The sequence below is a fragment of the Hemiscyllium ocellatum genome, chromosome 1 (genome assembly GCF_020745735.1).
Source record: "Hemiscyllium ocellatum isolate sHemOce1 chromosome 1, sHemOce1.pat.X.cur, whole genome shotgun sequence".
Lineage (NCBI taxonomy): Eukaryota > Metazoa > Chordata > Chondrichthyes > Orectolobiformes > Hemiscylliidae > Hemiscyllium > Hemiscyllium ocellatum.
Genome location: NC_083401.1, coordinates 13,389,527 through 13,408,045, shown reverse-complemented (window position 1 = coordinate 13,408,045; position 18,519 = coordinate 13,389,527). Strand labels below are relative to the sequence as shown.

Here is an 18,519-nt window from a genome sequence, read left to right as displayed (position 1 = left end):
ATGCTGTTGTCATCTGGTGTACTGACCTCTACCTCGCAGACGTTGAGCGCCAACTCTCAGATTCCTCCTCCTCCCTCCCCCGGAGCATGACCACACCACTGAACTCCTCGGATGCTGCCTGAACTGCTGTGCTTTTCCAGCACCACTCTAATCCAGAATCTGGTTTCCAGCATCTGCAGTCATTGTTTTTACCTAGGTGATTTTCACACCAGTGAGCATCAAGCCATTGTCTCCAACACCGTGAATGACCTCATTTCCTCTGGATGCCTCCCCCCACAGCTTCCAACCTCATAGTCTCCCAACCCCGGACAGCCCGTTTCTACCTCCCCAAAATCCACAAGAAGGACCGTCCCAGCAGGCCCATTGTGTCAGCATGCCCCTGCCCCACTGAACTTATTTCCTCCTACCTTGACTCCATCCTTACTCTTCTGGTTCACTCCCTCCCCACCTACATCCGGGATTCCTCTGATGGCCTGCGACACATTGACAGCTTTCAATTCACAGGCCCTAACCACCTTCTATTCACCATGGATGTGCAATCTCTTTACACCTCCATCCCACTCCAAGACGGCTTGAAAGCTCTTCGCTTCTTTCTTGAAAAGAGGCCCGAACAATCTCCATCCACCACCACTCTCCTCCGCCTGGCTGAACTTGTTCTCTCTCTCAACAACTTCTCCTTCAACTCATCCCATTTTCTCCAAATCAAAGGTGTAGCAATGGGTACCCGCATGGATCCTAGCTATGCCTGCCTTTTCAAGGGGTATGTGGAACATTTCTTGTTCCAGGCCTACCCGGGTCCCCTCCTACAACTGCTTTCTCGGTACATCGATGACTATTTCGGTGTGGATTCATGATCTCGCCCTGACCTGGAAAAATTCATAAACTTCGCTTCCAGTTTCCATCCCTCCATCACCTTCACCTGGTCCATCTCCGACACTTGCCTTCCTTTCCTTGACTTTCTGTCTCTATTTCCGGCAATAGTCCACTAATATCCATTACAAGCCCACGGACTCCTACAGCTATCTGGACTCCAGCTCTTCTCACCCTACGTCCTGTAAGGACTCTATCCCTTTCTCTCAGCTCCTTCGCCTCCGCCGCATTTGCTCTGATGAGGCCACTTTCCAAAGTGTTGCTCTTAATATGTGCTCCTTCTTCTCCAACCGTGGCTTCCCACCTGCAGTTGTTGACAGGGCTCTTGACAGTGTGCGGTCCACCTCCCACGCCACGACCCTCACCCCCTCCCTCCCCTCCCAGAACAAGTTTAGGGTCCCTCTTGTTCTCACTTTTCACCCCACCAGCCTTCACGTGCAAAAAATAATCCTCCACCATTTTTGCCAACTCCAACACAATGCCACCATTAAACATATCTTCCCTTCCCTCCCCCTGTCTGCATTCACAGAGATCGTTCACTCCGGGACAACCTAGTCCACTCCTCCATCACATCTAACACCTCTCCCATCACACATGGCACCTTCCCATCACACACGGCACCTTCCCATCACACCTAACACCTCTCCCATCACACACAGCGCCTTCCCATCACACCTAACATTTCTCCCATCACACACAGCACCTTCCCATCACACGTAACATCTCTCCCATCACACACGGCACCTTCCCATCACACCTAACACCTCCCCCCATCGCACATGGCACCTTCCCATCACACCTAATACCTCTCCCATCACACACGGCACCTTGTCATCACAACTAACACCTCACCCATCACACACGGCACCTTCCCATGCAACCACAGAAGGTGCAACACCTGCCCCTTTACCTCTTCCATGCTCACCATCCAAAGTCCCAGACACTCATTTCAGATTAAGCAGCGTTTCACTTGTACCTCTTTCAATTTGGTCTATTACGTTTGTTGCTCCCAATGTGGTCTCCTCTATATCGGAGAGACAAAACGCTGCCTGGGTGATTGCTTTGCTGAACACCTTCGGTCTGTACACAGTCAGGTCCCGGACCTTGCCGTGGCTTGCCACTTCAACACCCAACCCTGCTCCCATGCCCACATCTCTGTCCTTGTCCTGCTGCAATGTTCCAGTGAAGCTCAACGCAAACTGGAGGAACAGCATCTCATCTTCCGACTAGGAACGTTACAGCCTGCCGGTCTCAACATTGAATTCAACAATATCAGATAATTTTATTTCATTTATTTTATTTTTTAAATTTTTTTTCACTGTTCTTTACCTCTTATTTCTTGATTGTCTCTTTCTCTCGCTCCCCTCTCTCTCATCACCTTTTTCCTCTCCTCTTCCCCCTTTGCTACCCTTCTCCCCTGTTTTCCATTTTGCCTCTGCTTCACCCCTCTCCCCCATCCCCCACATATTTTGTCACATAGCACCGGCTTCAGCCTTGGTCATTCACAGCTCCTAATCTCCGTATAATCTCTCTATGCACTGTCATTATCACCACTTTATTACTACCTTTGCTTCTAGAGCCATGACTCACCTTCTCTCAGCCTCGTATAAATACCTCCCTATTTCTCCCCTTTTTTTAGATTTGACAAAGGGTCAGTTAGACTCGAAACGTCAGCTCTTTCCTCTCCTTACAGATGCTGCCAGACCTGCTGAGATTTTCCAGCATTTTCTCTTTTTGTTCCCTCAAACCCTTCCTATTCATATACCCATCCAAATGCCTCTCAAATGTTGCAATTGTACCAGCCTCCACCACTTCCTCTGGCAGCTCATTCCATACCCATACCACCCTCTGTGTGAAAAAGTTGCCCGTTAGGTCTCTTTTATATATTTCCCCTCGCACCCTAAAGTTATTCCCTCTAGTTCTGGACTCCCCCACCCCAGGGAAAAGACTTTGCCTATTTATCCTATCCATGCCTGTCATAATTTTGTAAGCCCCTATAAGGTCACCTCTCGGCCTTTGACGCTCCAGGGAAAACAGCGCCAATCTGTTCAGCGTCTCCCTACAGCTCAAATTCTCCAACTCTGGCAACATCCTTGTAAATCTTTTCTGAACCCTTTCAAGTTTCACAACATCTTTCCGATAGGATGGAGACCAGAATTGCACACAATATTCCAACAGTGGCCTAACCAGTGTCCTGTACAGCCACAACATGACCTCCCAACTCCTGTACTCAATACTCTGACCGATAAGGGAAAGCGTACCATATGCCTTCTTCACTATCCTATCTACCTGCGAGTCCACTTTCAAGGAGCTACGAACCTCCACTCCAAGGTATCTTTGTTCATCAACACTCCCTAGGACCTTACCATTAAGTGTCTAAATTCTGCCAAGATTTGCTTTCCCAAAATGCAGCACCTCGCATTTATCTGAATTAAACTCCCTCTGCCACTTCTCAGCCCATTGGCCCATCTGGTCCAGATCCTGTTGTAGTCTGAGGTAACCCTCTTGTAAGTTTGGTGACGAGTACTGTACATAGTACACCAGATGAGGTCTCACCATTGCCTTGCAGACCCCATTCCATTCTGGAGTCTGTTTGCAAGTTGATTTGGATGCAAGTCAGAACACAGTGCAGGACAATACAAAGGAGTCATTCATAAGTGCAGGAAATGTTCATATATTGGATCTTTAAAATTACAGTCCTGTATTAGATCAATTTCGTACGTTGGAGGTTTGTAAATCAGAAGCTCTTGTATAATTGAAACATCACCTCCCTACTGTCAATTTTGAATTCCAGGATAAGACCAATAATTTTATAGATGGACAATTGATTTTCCTTGAATGTTTGCATTAAATTCTGCTCACAATAAAACATAATATTCGCTTGGCTTTCCTTATTACTTGCTGTACCTGCATACTAACCCGTGATTCATGCACCAGGACACCCAGGTGTCTCTCTGCATTCACCTATCTTTGTGTCATCAACAGATTTAGCAACCAAACCTTGGTTCCTTTATCCAAATCGCACATATAAATTGTAAAGAGTTGAAGTCCCAGCATGAAACCGTGTGGCACACCATTTGTGACATCCTGACGCCTGAAAAAGGACTATTGTTGAATCCACTTCAAACAGTTGTAATACCTTCTCTGGATCTTTTGATGGTCACCTTAAATCTGTGACCTGAAATTACAGATTCTTCTGCCAGTAGAACAGTTTCTCTTTATCAAAATGCTTCATGATTTTGAATGTCTCTGTGAAATCTCTCCTTGAACTTCTCTGCCATAAGGAAGGAAGCCTGATTGCTTCACCCAGTTGGATATATATGTGACTCTCATGCCCACCAGTGTGCTCGACTCTCAACTTCTCTCCAACGCGGGCTTGCAGCCCAGCTGAGGATGGACACTGAATGTTGGCTTTGTTGGCAATATCATTGAATCATAGACATGTACAGCATGGAAACAGACCCTCCAGTCCAACTTGTCCATGCTGACCAGATATCCTAACCTAATCTTGTTCCATTTGCTAGCACTGGGCCCATATTCTTCTAAACCCTTCCTATTCAAATACCCATCCAGATGCCTTCTAAATGCTGCAGTTGTACTATCCTCCACCACTTCCTCTGGCAGCTCATTCCATACTCGCATCACCCTCTGCTTGAAAAGTTGCCCCTTACAACCGAGAAACAATAAAGGAAAAGAAAAAGAAAAGAAACCTTTTTCTTCTGAGTAACTGATTGTCCAGGAGAGCTCACCGTGTTGAAGAGAAAAAAATGAACCAATTTCCCCAAAAGTCATACCTCATGTGACTGACAAAACTCAATCTTCTTTCTGTGTTTATTTGTGTGTAGAAAAAGCTTCACTTTTTGGTCACTTATGTCACAGAAAACCACTAGATGGCAGGTTTGAGCTAGCAATACTTTGCATTGTTAAAAATCACACAAGACCAGGTTACAGTCCAACAGGTTTATTTGGAAACAGTAGCTTTCGGAGCGCTGCTCCGTCAAGTAGTTGTGGAGTATAAGATTGTAGGACACAGAATTTATAGCAAAAGTTTGCAGTGTGATGTAACTGAAATTATGTTCACTGAAACTGAATTTATTTTGCTCAAAAACTGCATGAATCCATGTAAGATTCTGTAAATCCCTTTTTTAGATTAGAATCAGTCTGAACATTGGGCACAGACAACCTCACAGCTGAAAATGTGTTGCTGGTTAAAGCACAGCAGGTTAGGCAGCATCCAAGGAATAGGAAATTCGACGTTTCGGGCATAAGCCCTGGAAATTCGACGTTTCGGGCATAAGCCTGATGAAGGGCTTATGCCCGAAACGTCGAATTTCCTATTCCTTGGATGCTGCCTAACCTGCTGTGCTTTAACCAGCAACACATTTTCAGCTGTGATCTCCAGCATCTGCAGACCTCATTTTTTACCCACAGATAACCTCACACCTTCATTGCATTATATCTAGGCCAAACTGGGACCTACTGTTAAAGTTCACTTGAGAATGTAACTTTAAGAAAGTTCTGGGATTTACATATGAAAGAGCTGAAACCAACATGTCCATTCTAAAAGATGAGAGACTTAACAAACAATCCAGGTCTTTTTAAATACATAATTTCAGTTACATCACACTCTAAATTTTCGCTATAAATTCTGTGCCCTACGATCTTGTACTCCACAACTACCTGACAAAGGAGCAACGCCCCGAAAGCTAGTGCTTCCAAATAAATCTGTTGGACTGTAACCTTGTGTTGTGTGATTTTAAACGTTGTACACCCCAGTCCAAAATCGGCACCTGCAATTCATTTAGCAATGTAGCAGTAAGAAGGAGATGAGAAAAGGCCATGTGGCCCATTGACACATGTTCCCCTGGTGCACACCCTCACCCACCATAGCTCGATTTTACTATGAAAAGATTATTCCGAGTAGTTCTCAATAAGTTTTGAGTAAAAACGTCCACCCTAATGTCTCTTAATTTTCTCTGGCGCCCATGCTGTTGCCTTACTTTGAAGTAATAGTCCAGTTGACATAATAGAACATAGAAAAGTACAGCACAGAACAGGCCCTTAGGCCCACGATGTTGTGCCGAGATTTAATCCTAATGTAAACTATAGTCACTTAACCTACGCACCCCTCAACTCACTGCTATCCATGTGCATGTCCAGCAGTCTCTTAAATGTCCCTAATGACTCTGCTTCCACCACCACAGCTGGCAATGCATTCCATGCATTCACAACTCTTTGCGTAAAGAACCTTCCTCTGACGTCTCCTTTATACCTTCCTACTAATATCTTCAAACTATGATCCCTCGTACTAGTAAATCTTGTCCGGGGGAAAAGTCTCTGGCTATTGCCTCTATCTATTCCTCTCATTATCTTGTACACCTCAATCAGGTCTCCTCCTTTCCTCCTTCTCTCCAGAGAGAAAAGTCCGAGCTTATTCAACCTTTCTTCATAAGGCAAGCCCTCCAGTCCAGGCAGTATCCTGCTAAACCTTCTTTGCACCCTCTCCAAAGCCTCTGTATCTTTCCTATAGTAGGGTGACCAGAACTGGACACAATGTTCCAAGTGTGGTCTCACCAGGGACTTGTAGAGCTGCAGCAAAACCGCGTGGCTCTTAAACTCATTCCCCCTGTTAATGAAAGCCAGAACACCATATGCTTTCTTAACAACCCTTTCCACTTGGGTGGCAACTTTGAGGGATCTATGTACTTCCACACCCAGATCCCTCTGTTCCTCCACTCTGCACTTCACAATGTCTTTCACTGTGGATTTTTCCTTAGCTGGATGGTCCTCCCTTTCCATTTACCCCTCCCCCCACTCCTTCCTCAACCCCAACCCCTTTTGAATCATCAAGTCTAGCTGACACAGTCAGGTCTTAATATGCTCTGGGAGACAATTGGAGGAGGTTGTATCTGAACTCTGCAACCCACTGGTTTTACTGCACTTTTTATCAAATCCTCTGTGGCAGAATTATAATTTCGAGTAATGATTGAGAAGACTTCCTGGAGAGCTCCACTTCAGGAGAGTGTGCCATTGAATGGCAAGTGTTGAGTGAAGTTTCTTGTGTCAGAGCTTGGTAAATTATTTTGGTATTTGCCGCTAATTTGGTGCAACTACCATCCATATTCGCCAATATTCCCCATGTTTGCTGCTGCCTGAGATTGTACAGTTGCAAGTAGAGTGTACATGAGATATTTGAAAGGGTATATGCCACAGGATCAGGCAGTTCGGCCCAAACTGTCAATACGTCTGTTCATGATCCAACTGAATCTCCTCCAATCTCTCCTCACCTAAATTTACCATCTTAACTCTTGATTCCCTTCTTCCTCATCTGCTTGTCTAGCTTCCCCTTAAACACTTCTACTCTATTCTCGTCAACCACACCCCTGTTCCTGAGTTCCATATTTGAGAATTAGTGCATTTTAAGTTCAGAAAAAGGCCTTTTAAGACCATAAGACAAAGGAGCAGAAATTAGGCCATTCAGCACGTTGAGAGTGCTCTGCCATGGTTGATAAGTTTCTCAACTCCACTCTCCCACTTTCTCCCCATAACCTTTGATCACCTTGACAGTCAAGAACTTATCTATCCCAGTCTTATATATATATTCAATGGCCTGGCCTCCCTCGCCTTCTGTGACAATGAATTCCAAAGATTCACCACTCTCTGGCTGAAGAAGTTTCTCCTTATCTCCGTTCTAGCAAGTCTTCCTTGGTTAGATTGCTCTTTGAAAGAGCAATCTAATTAGTTGGACTTCCCCCACCCCCACGTTGGCCCAATAATGGGTAAATCTGCTTGTTCATTAATGACCTTCATTCATTTTCTGGATATGGGCCTTGTTGACAAGGTGTATATCTATTAGGAAAAAGTGAGGACTGCAGATGCTGGAAAAGCACAGTAGGTCAGGCAGCACCTGAGGAGCAGGAGAATTGACATTTCGGCCAAAAGCCCTTCATCAGGAATAATCAGATATTTATTGCCCATCTCCAGTTGGGAGAAAGTGAGGACTGCAGATGCTGGAGATCAGAGCTGAAAAACGTGTTGCTGGAAAAGCGCAGCAGGTCAGGCAGCTTCCAAGGAGCAGGAGAATTGACGTTTCGGGCATAAGCCCTTCTTCAGGAATGTACCATCCATCTCCAGTTGCCCAACATTGAGTATGTTGTGAAGTAACTTTGGGAGGCCGGTGGCCTAATGGTATTAATCCAGACACCCAGCTAATTTTCTGGAGCTCTGGGTTTGAATCCTGCCATGGCAGATAGTGGACTTTTAATTCTACATTTTTGTTGAATTTAAAGTCTAATGATGAACATGAAACTATTATTGATTGTTGGGAAACATTCATCTGGTTCAATAAGGTCATTTAGGGAGAGGCTCCAGACCCACAGCAATGTGGTTGACTCTGAACTACCCTCTGGGCAGTTAGGGATAGGAAATGAGTCCTGGCCTGGCCAGTGACATCCACATCCTATGAATGAATGCGGTTGAATCTCAACTGACCTTTGGGCTATTAGGAATGGGAAATGAATGCTGACCTTGACAGTGATGCCCATATAGAGTCAGAGTCCTACAGCATAGAGACAGGCCCTTTGCCCCAAACTGGTCCATGCCGATCAAAATGTCTATCCATGCTATTCCCAATTCCCTGCACTTGGACCATATCCTTATAAACCTTTCCTATCAATGTATTTGTCCAAATGCCTTTTAAATGTTGTTAATGAACCTGCTGCAACCACTTCGGCTGGCAGCTCGTTTCATATGTGCACCATGCTCTGTGTAAAACATGTTGCCCCTCAGGTTCCCTTTTATTCTTTGCCGTTTAACCTTAAACTGATGCCCTCTGGTCCTTGATTCCCCAACCCTAGGGAAAAGACCGAGTGCATTCACCCAATCCATGCCTCCCATGATCTTATACACTTCTATAGGATCCCCCCTCAGTCTCCTATGTTCTTAAGAAAAACAACCTAGCTTGTCCAACCTCTCCCTGTAACTCAGACCCTTGAGTCTTGGCAACATCCTTGTTAATTTCTTCTGCACTCTTTCCAGTTTAATAACATCCTTCCAATAGCAAGGTGACCGAGTGCGGCCTCACCAACATCCTGTACAACTGCAACATAACTTCCCAACTTCTATACCAATGCCCTGACTGATGAAGGCCTGTGTACCAAAAGCCTCCTTCACTGCCCTGTCTAGCTGTGACTCCATCTTCAGAGAACCGTGCATCTGAACCCTAAGTCCCTCTGTTCCACTATACTCCTTAAGACCCTACTGTTCACTATGAAACTCTTACCTTGATTTGACTTTCCAATATGCAAGACCTCACACTTTTCTATATTAATCTCCATTTGCCTTTTCTCAGTCCACTTCCCAAATTGATCAATATCCTCTGAATGACTTTAAAAAAAGGTATTGGTATGGCATTGCAGTTAAAAAGTCAGAAGGTTTCCTTCTCGACAGGATGTCAGTAAACTGGCATCAAGAGAAAATGACCATGATTATTGCTTTGAGGTAGAAACATTGGTTCAGACATGTTCTGCAGGGAAGGGATCCTGCTTATCTCTGTCTGATCTGGCTATCACGGGGCAAGTTCACATGGCCTGGTTCACCCTCCAGGTCCCATGAAGGCGCTACTCAGCACCCTGGAAGAATAGCTAATCATGAGGACTGAATACACTTAGGGCAAGACTTCATTCCTGAGCAACACCCAGTAGTCTTCTCTCCAGTGGAAAGAGGGCATCACAGTTGGATTTAACTGTGACTTCCCCAACTTCAAGCACGACCACTGGGGTGGGTTTGAGTGTTGGTTGCAGTTCAGAAGCTGCTGATGATCCATTGTTATAATTAGAGTGCATGACAGTTGGAAAAAAAAACAGATTCAACTCATTCTACCATGACCCAAAGCCACTTTGTCACCATACGTGCTGCTTAATCTGTTAGTTTTCTTACAGTATTGTATGAGACAGAGACATATCAAAGTGAGTTTTAATAGCCGACATATGTGCTGTTACAACTGCTGCTGGTGAATTATGGAGTCTTGACACGGCCATGAAATTTCATTATTTAAAGCAGACTTTTGATACATTCAGGCTTCAGCGACTCCAGGTCATAAGTGGGTGATTAACCCTTTGTTGTAAGTCACTGTTTCACTAATATAATTTGGGTACAGCTGTCAGACCCATCGTTCATGGTTGACCCTTCCAATGCAGTGCTGACTGCTGGAGGTATCAACTTTCTAATGAGGTGTTAAATAGAGGCCCCAATTCCCCCTGAGGTGAACCTAATTGATCCCATATCACTATTTTGAAGAAGAGTCAATAATTTCTCCTCTTGTGTTCTGGCCAAAGTTTAATCCTTCCAGCAGCATAACTAAAAGCGACAGATTATCTTGTCATTAGCTCACTGCTGTTGGAGGATTCTTGTGCATAAATTGGCTGCCACGTCTCCTGTATTACACTATTGGTGACACTTCAAAAAACACTCACTGGCTGTGAGACGCTATGGGATGCCAAGAAGTTGTGAAAGTTGATGCACCAATGTGAGTTTTTTTATTTCACAGATTTACAGAACTATTCAAACAACACAAGATGCTCAGGGCTGACTATATCACTGACACGTATACAGAAAATAAATCCAAACAATTTGTAGACATATCTCTTGAAATAAATTAATAAATACGAGTTTTTTTTCCTTTTGTTTCCTGACCATGGAGAGCAGAAAGCCCAAATTCTATTCCCATCCCATACCACAGGAGCATAGGAACAAAAGTAAGCCATTTGGTCCTTTGAACCTGATCCACTACCTGAAAGAAAAGGCTGATATGATTGTGGCTTCAGCTTCACTTTCTGTCTGCCCCTCGCAACTCTTATCTCCTTTGTCTATCATAAATCTATCTCACTTCACTTTGAACTAATTTAAAGTCTCAATCTTCACTGCTTTCTGGGGAAGAGAATTCACATATTTTCCAGAGAAAACAGTTCTCCTTAAATTTGTCTTTAAAGTTGGGGGTGGGGGGGCTGAGGTGTTTCCTATTCCTAAACTCTTCTCTATTTTTAGAATCCCCCACAAAGAAAGCAACATCCTCCTAATATTCTCCTTGTCAAATCCCCTCATGATCATTTTGCATATCAATGAAATCACCTCTTGACTTTTCTAAATTGAGTTTAGCTCTAACCTGTTCAGTCTTTACTCATAAGATAAGCAATTTATCTCAGGAATGAGTCAATGAACCCTCTCTGACCTGCTTCAAAAGCACTTACGCCTTTTCTCCAGTAAGAAACCCAAATTTGTACACAGTACTCCAGATGTTGTCTTGCCAATGTACAACTGGAGTAAACCTTCCAAACTTTTATATTTCATTTCCTTGCAATAATTGATAACCTTGGATTTGTCTTCCTAATTACTTAGTGCAACTACATACAAACATATTCTGGTTTCCCAGTTATAGTAAGGATATTATCAAGCTGGAGAGGGTTCAGAAGAAATTTACCAGGATGTTGCCTGGTATGGAAAGTTTGAGTTATAAAGAAAGGCTGGCAAGGCTAGGACATTTTCCACTGGAGCATAGGAGGTTGAGAGGTGACCTGAGATACGTTTATAAAATAATGAGAGATACAGATAGAGTTAATGATAATTGTCATTTCCTTAGGATGGGGAATTTCAAGATGCGAAGGCATATTTTTAAGGTGAGAGGAGAGATATTTAAAAAAGACACGAGGGGCAAATTTTTTATACGGTAGGTGGTCCATGTGTGGAATGAACCACTTGAGGAAGTGGTGGAAATGGATATAATTATAATGTTGAAAAGACATTTAGCTAAGTATAGGTTTGAAGTGATATGGGCCAGGAGCAGGCAGGTGGAAACAGTTTAGTTTGGGATTATGTTCAAAATGGACTTGTTGGACCAAAGGGTCTGTTTCCATATTGTATGACTCTGTGATTCTCTCTGGGTATCGGGACACCCAGATCCTTCTGTACAATCAAGTTCTGCAGTCTGCTTCCATTTGAATAGACTACTCCTTTTTCGTTCTTCAGGTGAGGTTGTTAGATCTGCACAGCTGGGTTTGGTGAAGTCCATTGGTCCAGGATTTTCCCATCACTGCCCAGTGGCTCCCCCATCTACTGCTCATGGAAGAATTCAATTTGGCTATAATCCCGCTGCCATCTGTTCATTTGCCAGCTCTGTGATAAGACGTGTCCAGTGGTTAAACCCATGTACTATCAAACCCTCTCAGGCCTTAGATGGTTGGTTTATTTGATTCTTTTGAAATAACCTATTTGACCCATAAACGAAGTGATTGAAGGAAGGTAAATTGAAAATGTCTCTGCAGAGCCAATATTCCATTGTGAAACTAATTAATAGGTGGAGCAGACTCCCTCAGTGGCAGCATTTTTAGTTGAGTCATTCAAAGGCAGTAATAGTATCTGGTTACTTCGAAATGTGTGCATAGTTCCTTTTGGGAGGAACAAGTGACTTTAGAGCATATGAATTAGGAGCAGGAATAGACCACTCAACCTCTTGACTCTGCTATGTCATTGAGTCAGATCATTGCTGATCTGATTTCTCCACATTCCTGAGCTGAAAATGTGTTGCTGGAAAGGCGCCGTAGGTCAGGCAGCATCCAAGGAGCAAGAGAATTGACGTTTCAGGCATGAGCCCTTCTTCATTCCCGAAACATCGATTCTCCTGCTTCTTGGATGCTGCCTGACCTGCTGCGCCTTTCCAGCAACACACTTTCAGCTCTGATCTCCAGCATCTGCAGTCCTCACTTTCTCCTACTCCACATTCCTGCCTACCCTGACAACCTTTCACCCTTTGATTATTGGGAATTTGTCTACATTTGCCCTAAAAGCATTCGATGACTCTGTTTGTACCGCCTTCCAAGGAAGGGAGTTTCAAAGATTCACAAACCTCTGAGAGAAATCTTCTGCTTTCTACCTTATTTCTGTACGGTGAGCCTTAGTTCTAGTTTCTCCTGCAATAGGAACCATCTCCTCACATCTACCTTGTCAAGACCACTCAGGACCTTGTATGTTTCAATCATGTAACCTCAAGCTCAGCCTTCCCAGTTTTTCTCTTATAAGATCATTACAGTTATTAGTCTAGTAAACCTTATCTGAGTTTGTATCCTTCTGTAAACAAGGATACCCATACTGTACACAGTACTCCAAATGTGCTCTCACCAGTGCCCTATATAATTGAACAACAACCTCCCTACTTTTGTACTCATGTCCCCTTGCAAAAACAATAACATTTTATTAGCTTTCCAAAATACTTGCTGTATCTGTGTACAAACTTATGATTCCAGCTCACAGTGTAACTAGACAAATCCAATCCCAGAATTAAATCTAGGTTAAAAGGTCACATTTATTTCTTTTCTAATTAATGTGATGATGAGTTACTGAAGCATAGTTACGTGAGGCTGCAGATTTTCTTTAACAACAGAACTTAAGTTGAATACACAAAAGGAGAAACAAAAACCTTACTTCACAAAAATCTTACTGTAGAACACAGTTTGAAAGATTTTACAACAAAACAAAATAACAAAGTTTCATCATGCTTCCTGACACTATGTGTTGACAAGATTCAAGTCTGCAGAAATTCATCCTGCATAACAAATACTTAAGCTTGCCATAACTGATTGTCTCTGGTTCTTTCCTGTGGACCATTAAGTCTTCTTCGATGAGTAGTTACAAAACTGAGAGCTTAAACTTTCTCAGAATTAAATAACATATAGATTTCTCATCAAACATTCCCTGCCTGGAAGCTATACAAATTAAACTTCCATTTATACACCATCTTTTATATAATAAAATTTCCCAGAGTGATTTCCTCAAAGTTTAACACAAAGACACATGAGGAGACATTAGGATAGGTGGTCAAAGAAGTATATAGAAGTATCTAAAAGGAAGAAAGATTAAGGCATTTCATGAAGGCATTTCAAAGCATAGTACTAATACAGTTGAAGGTACGACCAGCAATGGTGAAGTAGTTAAAAGCAGGAAAGTTGAAAAAAGGTTGGGATTAGATGTGTGAAAATGCTATAAGCTTTAAAGTGTAGCTGAATTGTTCCATTTCAGGTCAGTGTACGATGGGGAGGAACACTGGCGCTTCATGGAGAAGCTGGAGGCCCGGATCAGGAACCATGATCGGGAGATCGAGAAAATGTGCAACTTCCATTTCCAGGGATTTGTAGACTCCATCACAGAACTGCTAAAAGTGCGGGGAGAAGCACAGAAGTTGAAGGTATGTTGCACTTTCCCCCCTCTTGTCTTGTGTAGTATTGCCACATTGTGAAATAAGGAGGTTCACTTGACTTATTCCTGTGGTGAAGGACTTATCTTGATGAGGAAAGGTTGAACAGGTTAGGCTGAATACCATTGCAGTTGACAAGAATGAGATGTGGTCTTTTTGAAACAAAAACCCTTGAGGGAACTTGATTCTGGATCCTGGGAGGAATTTTGTGGGAATGACTAGAGCCAGGACAGATAGTTTAAGAATGAGGAGTCTGCTATTTAAGACAGACATGAGGAGATTTATTTTTTTCTGAGGGTCATTCACCTGTAGGATTCTCTTTCACAGAGAGCAGTGGAGGTTTTGTCAGTGAAAGTTTCAAGACAGCTATAGATGGATTCTAGATTAAAAAGGAAGTCCAAGGTTATGCAGGGTAGTCAGGAAAGTAGAGTTCAGGCTACAGTCAGATCACCTAAGACCTTATAACAAGATAAGTTTGTCTGTATGAATCTGGTTACTGCAAATGCTGGGAAGCCTTTGTGTCTGATCCATACTAATGCAGCAGACCAATCAACTGACCAGGAGCCTCATCCTCTTCATTCTCATTGCCACCACAGTGTGGTGAGACTGTAGAACTTGCTTCCACAAGTGATATGCACAGGAGGGTGAAGAGAGCAGAGTGGCAAGGGACAAGTGGAATAGAGGAGGCCTGTGTGAAATACAAACACCAGCAAGAACCAAATGAAAGACCAGAAAATTGCAGATACTGAAAATCTGAAATTAAAAACAGAAAATGCTGTGAAAGTTGAGCCAGTTGTGCAGTATTTATATAGAGAGAAACAGAGTTCATGTTTTAGGTTGATGACCTTCCTCAGAACTGGGAAATGTTGGAGATGGATTAGGCTGTGAGCTGTACTTTACTGGGACAGGGACAAAAGGATGATCTGTAAAGTGCAGACAAATTGTATTAAATAGCCTGTTTCTATTTTACAAGTTGATACACCTGTCAGCAGAAATAATTGATTACTGATGACCAGCTCTTAAAACTGTGATGATTTGGTCAGTTATCGTGAGGTTCTAGTGACAGAGGGGTTTTAGGCTCCATTCATTTCAGGCCCAATCAATGATGGAAATAGTTTTGTCTCACTTGCTGTCTTCAAGGTGTACCTATCAACTGAACTTGGGCTAATTCCTGATTTGCTGTCCCGATATCTCTTTTAAAATGTCTCAACGCTCCATGGATCATATTAATAGACCACTGGGTGGTATTGACAATATATTCTTCTCCAAAACCCTCATTGTTTTAGCTCTAAATTTACTTTTCTTTTCAAACAATGTTTTAAAGTGAGATGTTTCATTTCCTACATTTCAGATTCAGGTGACAGACACCAATAACAAGCTGCAAGAATCAGGGAGAGAGGTGAGCTCTTTTCCACTGTCTCATTTTCTTTGTCCCCCCATTGCTGTTTCCTTCATCTCAGCAGTGATTATACTTCCAAATTGCTTCCTTGCCTGTGAAGTGCCCTAAAGTTGGTCATAAAGGCAAATTATTTCATTTATAGACCTTTTTTTTGCTACTGTCAATGCTTTTAAATCTCACCAACCACTGCCTTGTGCTGACCTATGCATCTCCATGAAAATGTACTACAGTTAGTTTCTGCGTCAAAGCCTTCCAGGTAAATATGAGTTAATCAGCAAGTCACCTTGGCCGGGGATGTTAAATTGGTGAGTTCTGCTGAACTTAATCTAAGTCAGTAGTATCTGTTGGGTATTAGTGAATTCTGCGTAGAAACTCAGCTGTTTGCACTGTGGTATCTTATAAAACATGCATAAAACCAGGATAGTGATGCTTCCTCTCTTCGCTTGGCGGAAGGCTGTTGTGCATGTGGGTGGTGGCCACTGGGATGACACAAAGAAAATGGTGTCAGTGAGGCAGGGTGGTGAAAATCACTGAGTCTAAAAAATATAAGGACTGCTTGGTTAATGAATCTTTCAAGACTGACTGACTGATTCATGAAAATATAGTCACCAAATTGTTTCTTTTCAACATATGCCTCTGCAGCTACTCACTGAAATGGAGGAACTGAGGAAGTGTCGCTCACAGCAAAGGAATATAGCAGCTACAGTGGACCAGCTGACGCTCTGTCTACCAGGTACAAAACAGTTATCGTCAGCAAGGTTCCTACAGGAGATAACAGGTTTAGTGATAATTGTCATAGCATCTTGAGTCAGTCGAATGGTTCTGAATGGACAAAATGTGACAACAAAAAAAATTAAAGCAGAGGGGTATGACAGAGAATGTATGAAAATAGAAATGTAGAGCAGCAGAGAAGACCATTGCCATCCACATGAATGTTTCTCCCTGGGAAGCACCATATCCCAAACAGTGTGCACAAACATCCGTCAAAGCTTCATCTATGTACTTATTGAACTAGCTCTTGATTCAGCTTCCTCTGTTCCCCCAGTCCATTCCAGGAAAGAATTGACATCTTGCACCATGGTTTTTTAATCTTACTTGGTATAGGGGTTTGGCAAATGCTATGTTTAAGATAAATATCAAACAGTGACCAGATGGCAGAAGTTGAGAATATTTATTTGTAGAGCAAGCTGTGGCCTAAGTTCCCAAGAAGAAACTGATTCACTGTCAACTTCAAGAGAGAATTAAAACCAAATTTAAAATGAAACAAAAATGGCTATGCAGCAAGAGGAAACAGGGACTAACTGGATTGCTCTTTCAGAGACCTAGCAAATGAATGATGGGGCAAATAACACCTTGCATTTTATAGCACTTTAACATAGAGGATCTCAGGCATATTATGTCAAAATATTAATTCTGAGTCATGTAAAGAGATATCAGAGCAGGTTGAAGAGGGTTGAAGGAGTGTCTTAAAGGTGAAAAGAGAGACAGAGATTTTGCAGAATGTCTGTGTTTGCGCGTGCATGTGTCTGTGTGTGTGCATGTACTTAACACTATTTGACTCCTGATCATTGCAAATAGTATCTGCTTCTCTCAGTTGGTATTATTCCTATCTTAGAATCAGATGTTTTGAAGAGATTTTTCAGTGCTATACTGATTATTCTTCTGGGTAGCAGTATATTTTTCTGTGACACTAACAAGAATGCTGGATTGTCAGAGAAGCTAACCTTCAGATGCGATTTTAAAACCCATGTACGATCAGTTCAGATGGATATAAAAGACCAACATGAGAATGTTGTAAATAGAACAGGGTGTCCTGGCCAAAGCTCTTTCCTTGAACCACACCAAAAACTGGAAATCCCATAATTGCTGTTTGTTGGCTTCTGTATTTACCCATACTGGAAAAGTGCCTGTGCTTTGAAGCAATTTACACTTCATCAAGAAGTTTGGCATGTTTCTTATTGATATTGTAGCACAATATGCCAATGCAACTAGTTCTTTCTGATTGATATTCTACCATTGACTTTGCATCTCCTCTGCCTTTATTTGAATTCCAAGAATTCAGTGCCAATTGTGCTTCATTCCAAATGTTATCAAGAACTGCATATAGTGAATTGCAAAATATCCTGACCATTGTTACAGATTATAAAACTGTGATTTAAATAGATTTACCAACACTGCTTATTGAAGCTTCATCCAGTCCAAGTGCTCAAAGACTGAAGTATAAATACTTCAAAACAAGTTTACCACATGGTGCTGAGAGATATGTGTTGTTGAAACATTTTATCATGTACTCATCACAAAAGCAAGAATGTAAATTTTCAAATGATCACGCCAATTTCTATGATTGGAGAAAAAACTGATGTTTTGATTACCGACTTTTACTCCATACATGGTTAGTGGTCTAGTCATGATCCATGTACAGTGGTGAACATAAGCTTTAATCATAATCCTTATGGTAGGGAGAAACTGGTGGGAACGAGTTTTGAGAAGGTTTGTAGCTCAGGTTGAGGTTCTAGATGTAGGTTTGCTCGCTGAGCTGCAAGGTTCATTTCCTGAAGTTTTGTCACCCTAGTAGGCAACATCTTCAGTGGGTCTCCGGGCGAAGCACTGCTGATGATTCTTGCTTTCTATTCATATGTTTTGGTTTCTTTGGGTTGGTGATGTCATTTCCTGTTCTTTTCCTCAGGGGGTGGTAGTTGGGGTCTAACTTAATGTGTTTGTTGATGGAGTTCGAGTTGGAATGCCATGCTTCTAGGAGCACTACCAGCTAGGTTAAAAAGGCATGATTACTAGAAGGCCAAAACAAATTTCTGTTTGAAAGCCTTTGTTTGGCTTACTAGAATTATGTTTAGAATCATTTTCAAGGTGATTGAAAGACTTGATAATCACCTTTTTTTTTAAGTGTTCAAATAGACCCTGATAATGACTTAGTTCTAAGTGTGATCATCTTTGTTCTGTGATACAGCACTGGTTCAGATTGTGTTTGCAAGGTACCTTATACACTTTC

At 42.4% G+C, this 18,519-nt stretch overlaps 1 protein-coding gene across 1 annotated transcript in view; it reads left to right on the top strand.

Moving 5' to 3' along the window:
• Positions 1 to 18,519, top strand: part of LOC132823008 (exocyst complex component 6B) — a 649,049-nt gene that overhangs the window by 94,480 nt on the left and 536,050 nt on the right. The window contains exons 2-4 of the mRNA XM_060836576.1: positions 13,939 to 14,104; positions 15,465 to 15,512; positions 16,155 to 16,245. Of these exons, the coding sequence (XP_060692559.1) occupies positions 13,939 to 14,104; positions 15,465 to 15,512; positions 16,155 to 16,245 (305 nt within the window). The remainder of the gene's footprint in view (positions 1 to 13,938; positions 14,105 to 15,464; positions 15,513 to 16,154; positions 16,246 to 18,519) is intronic.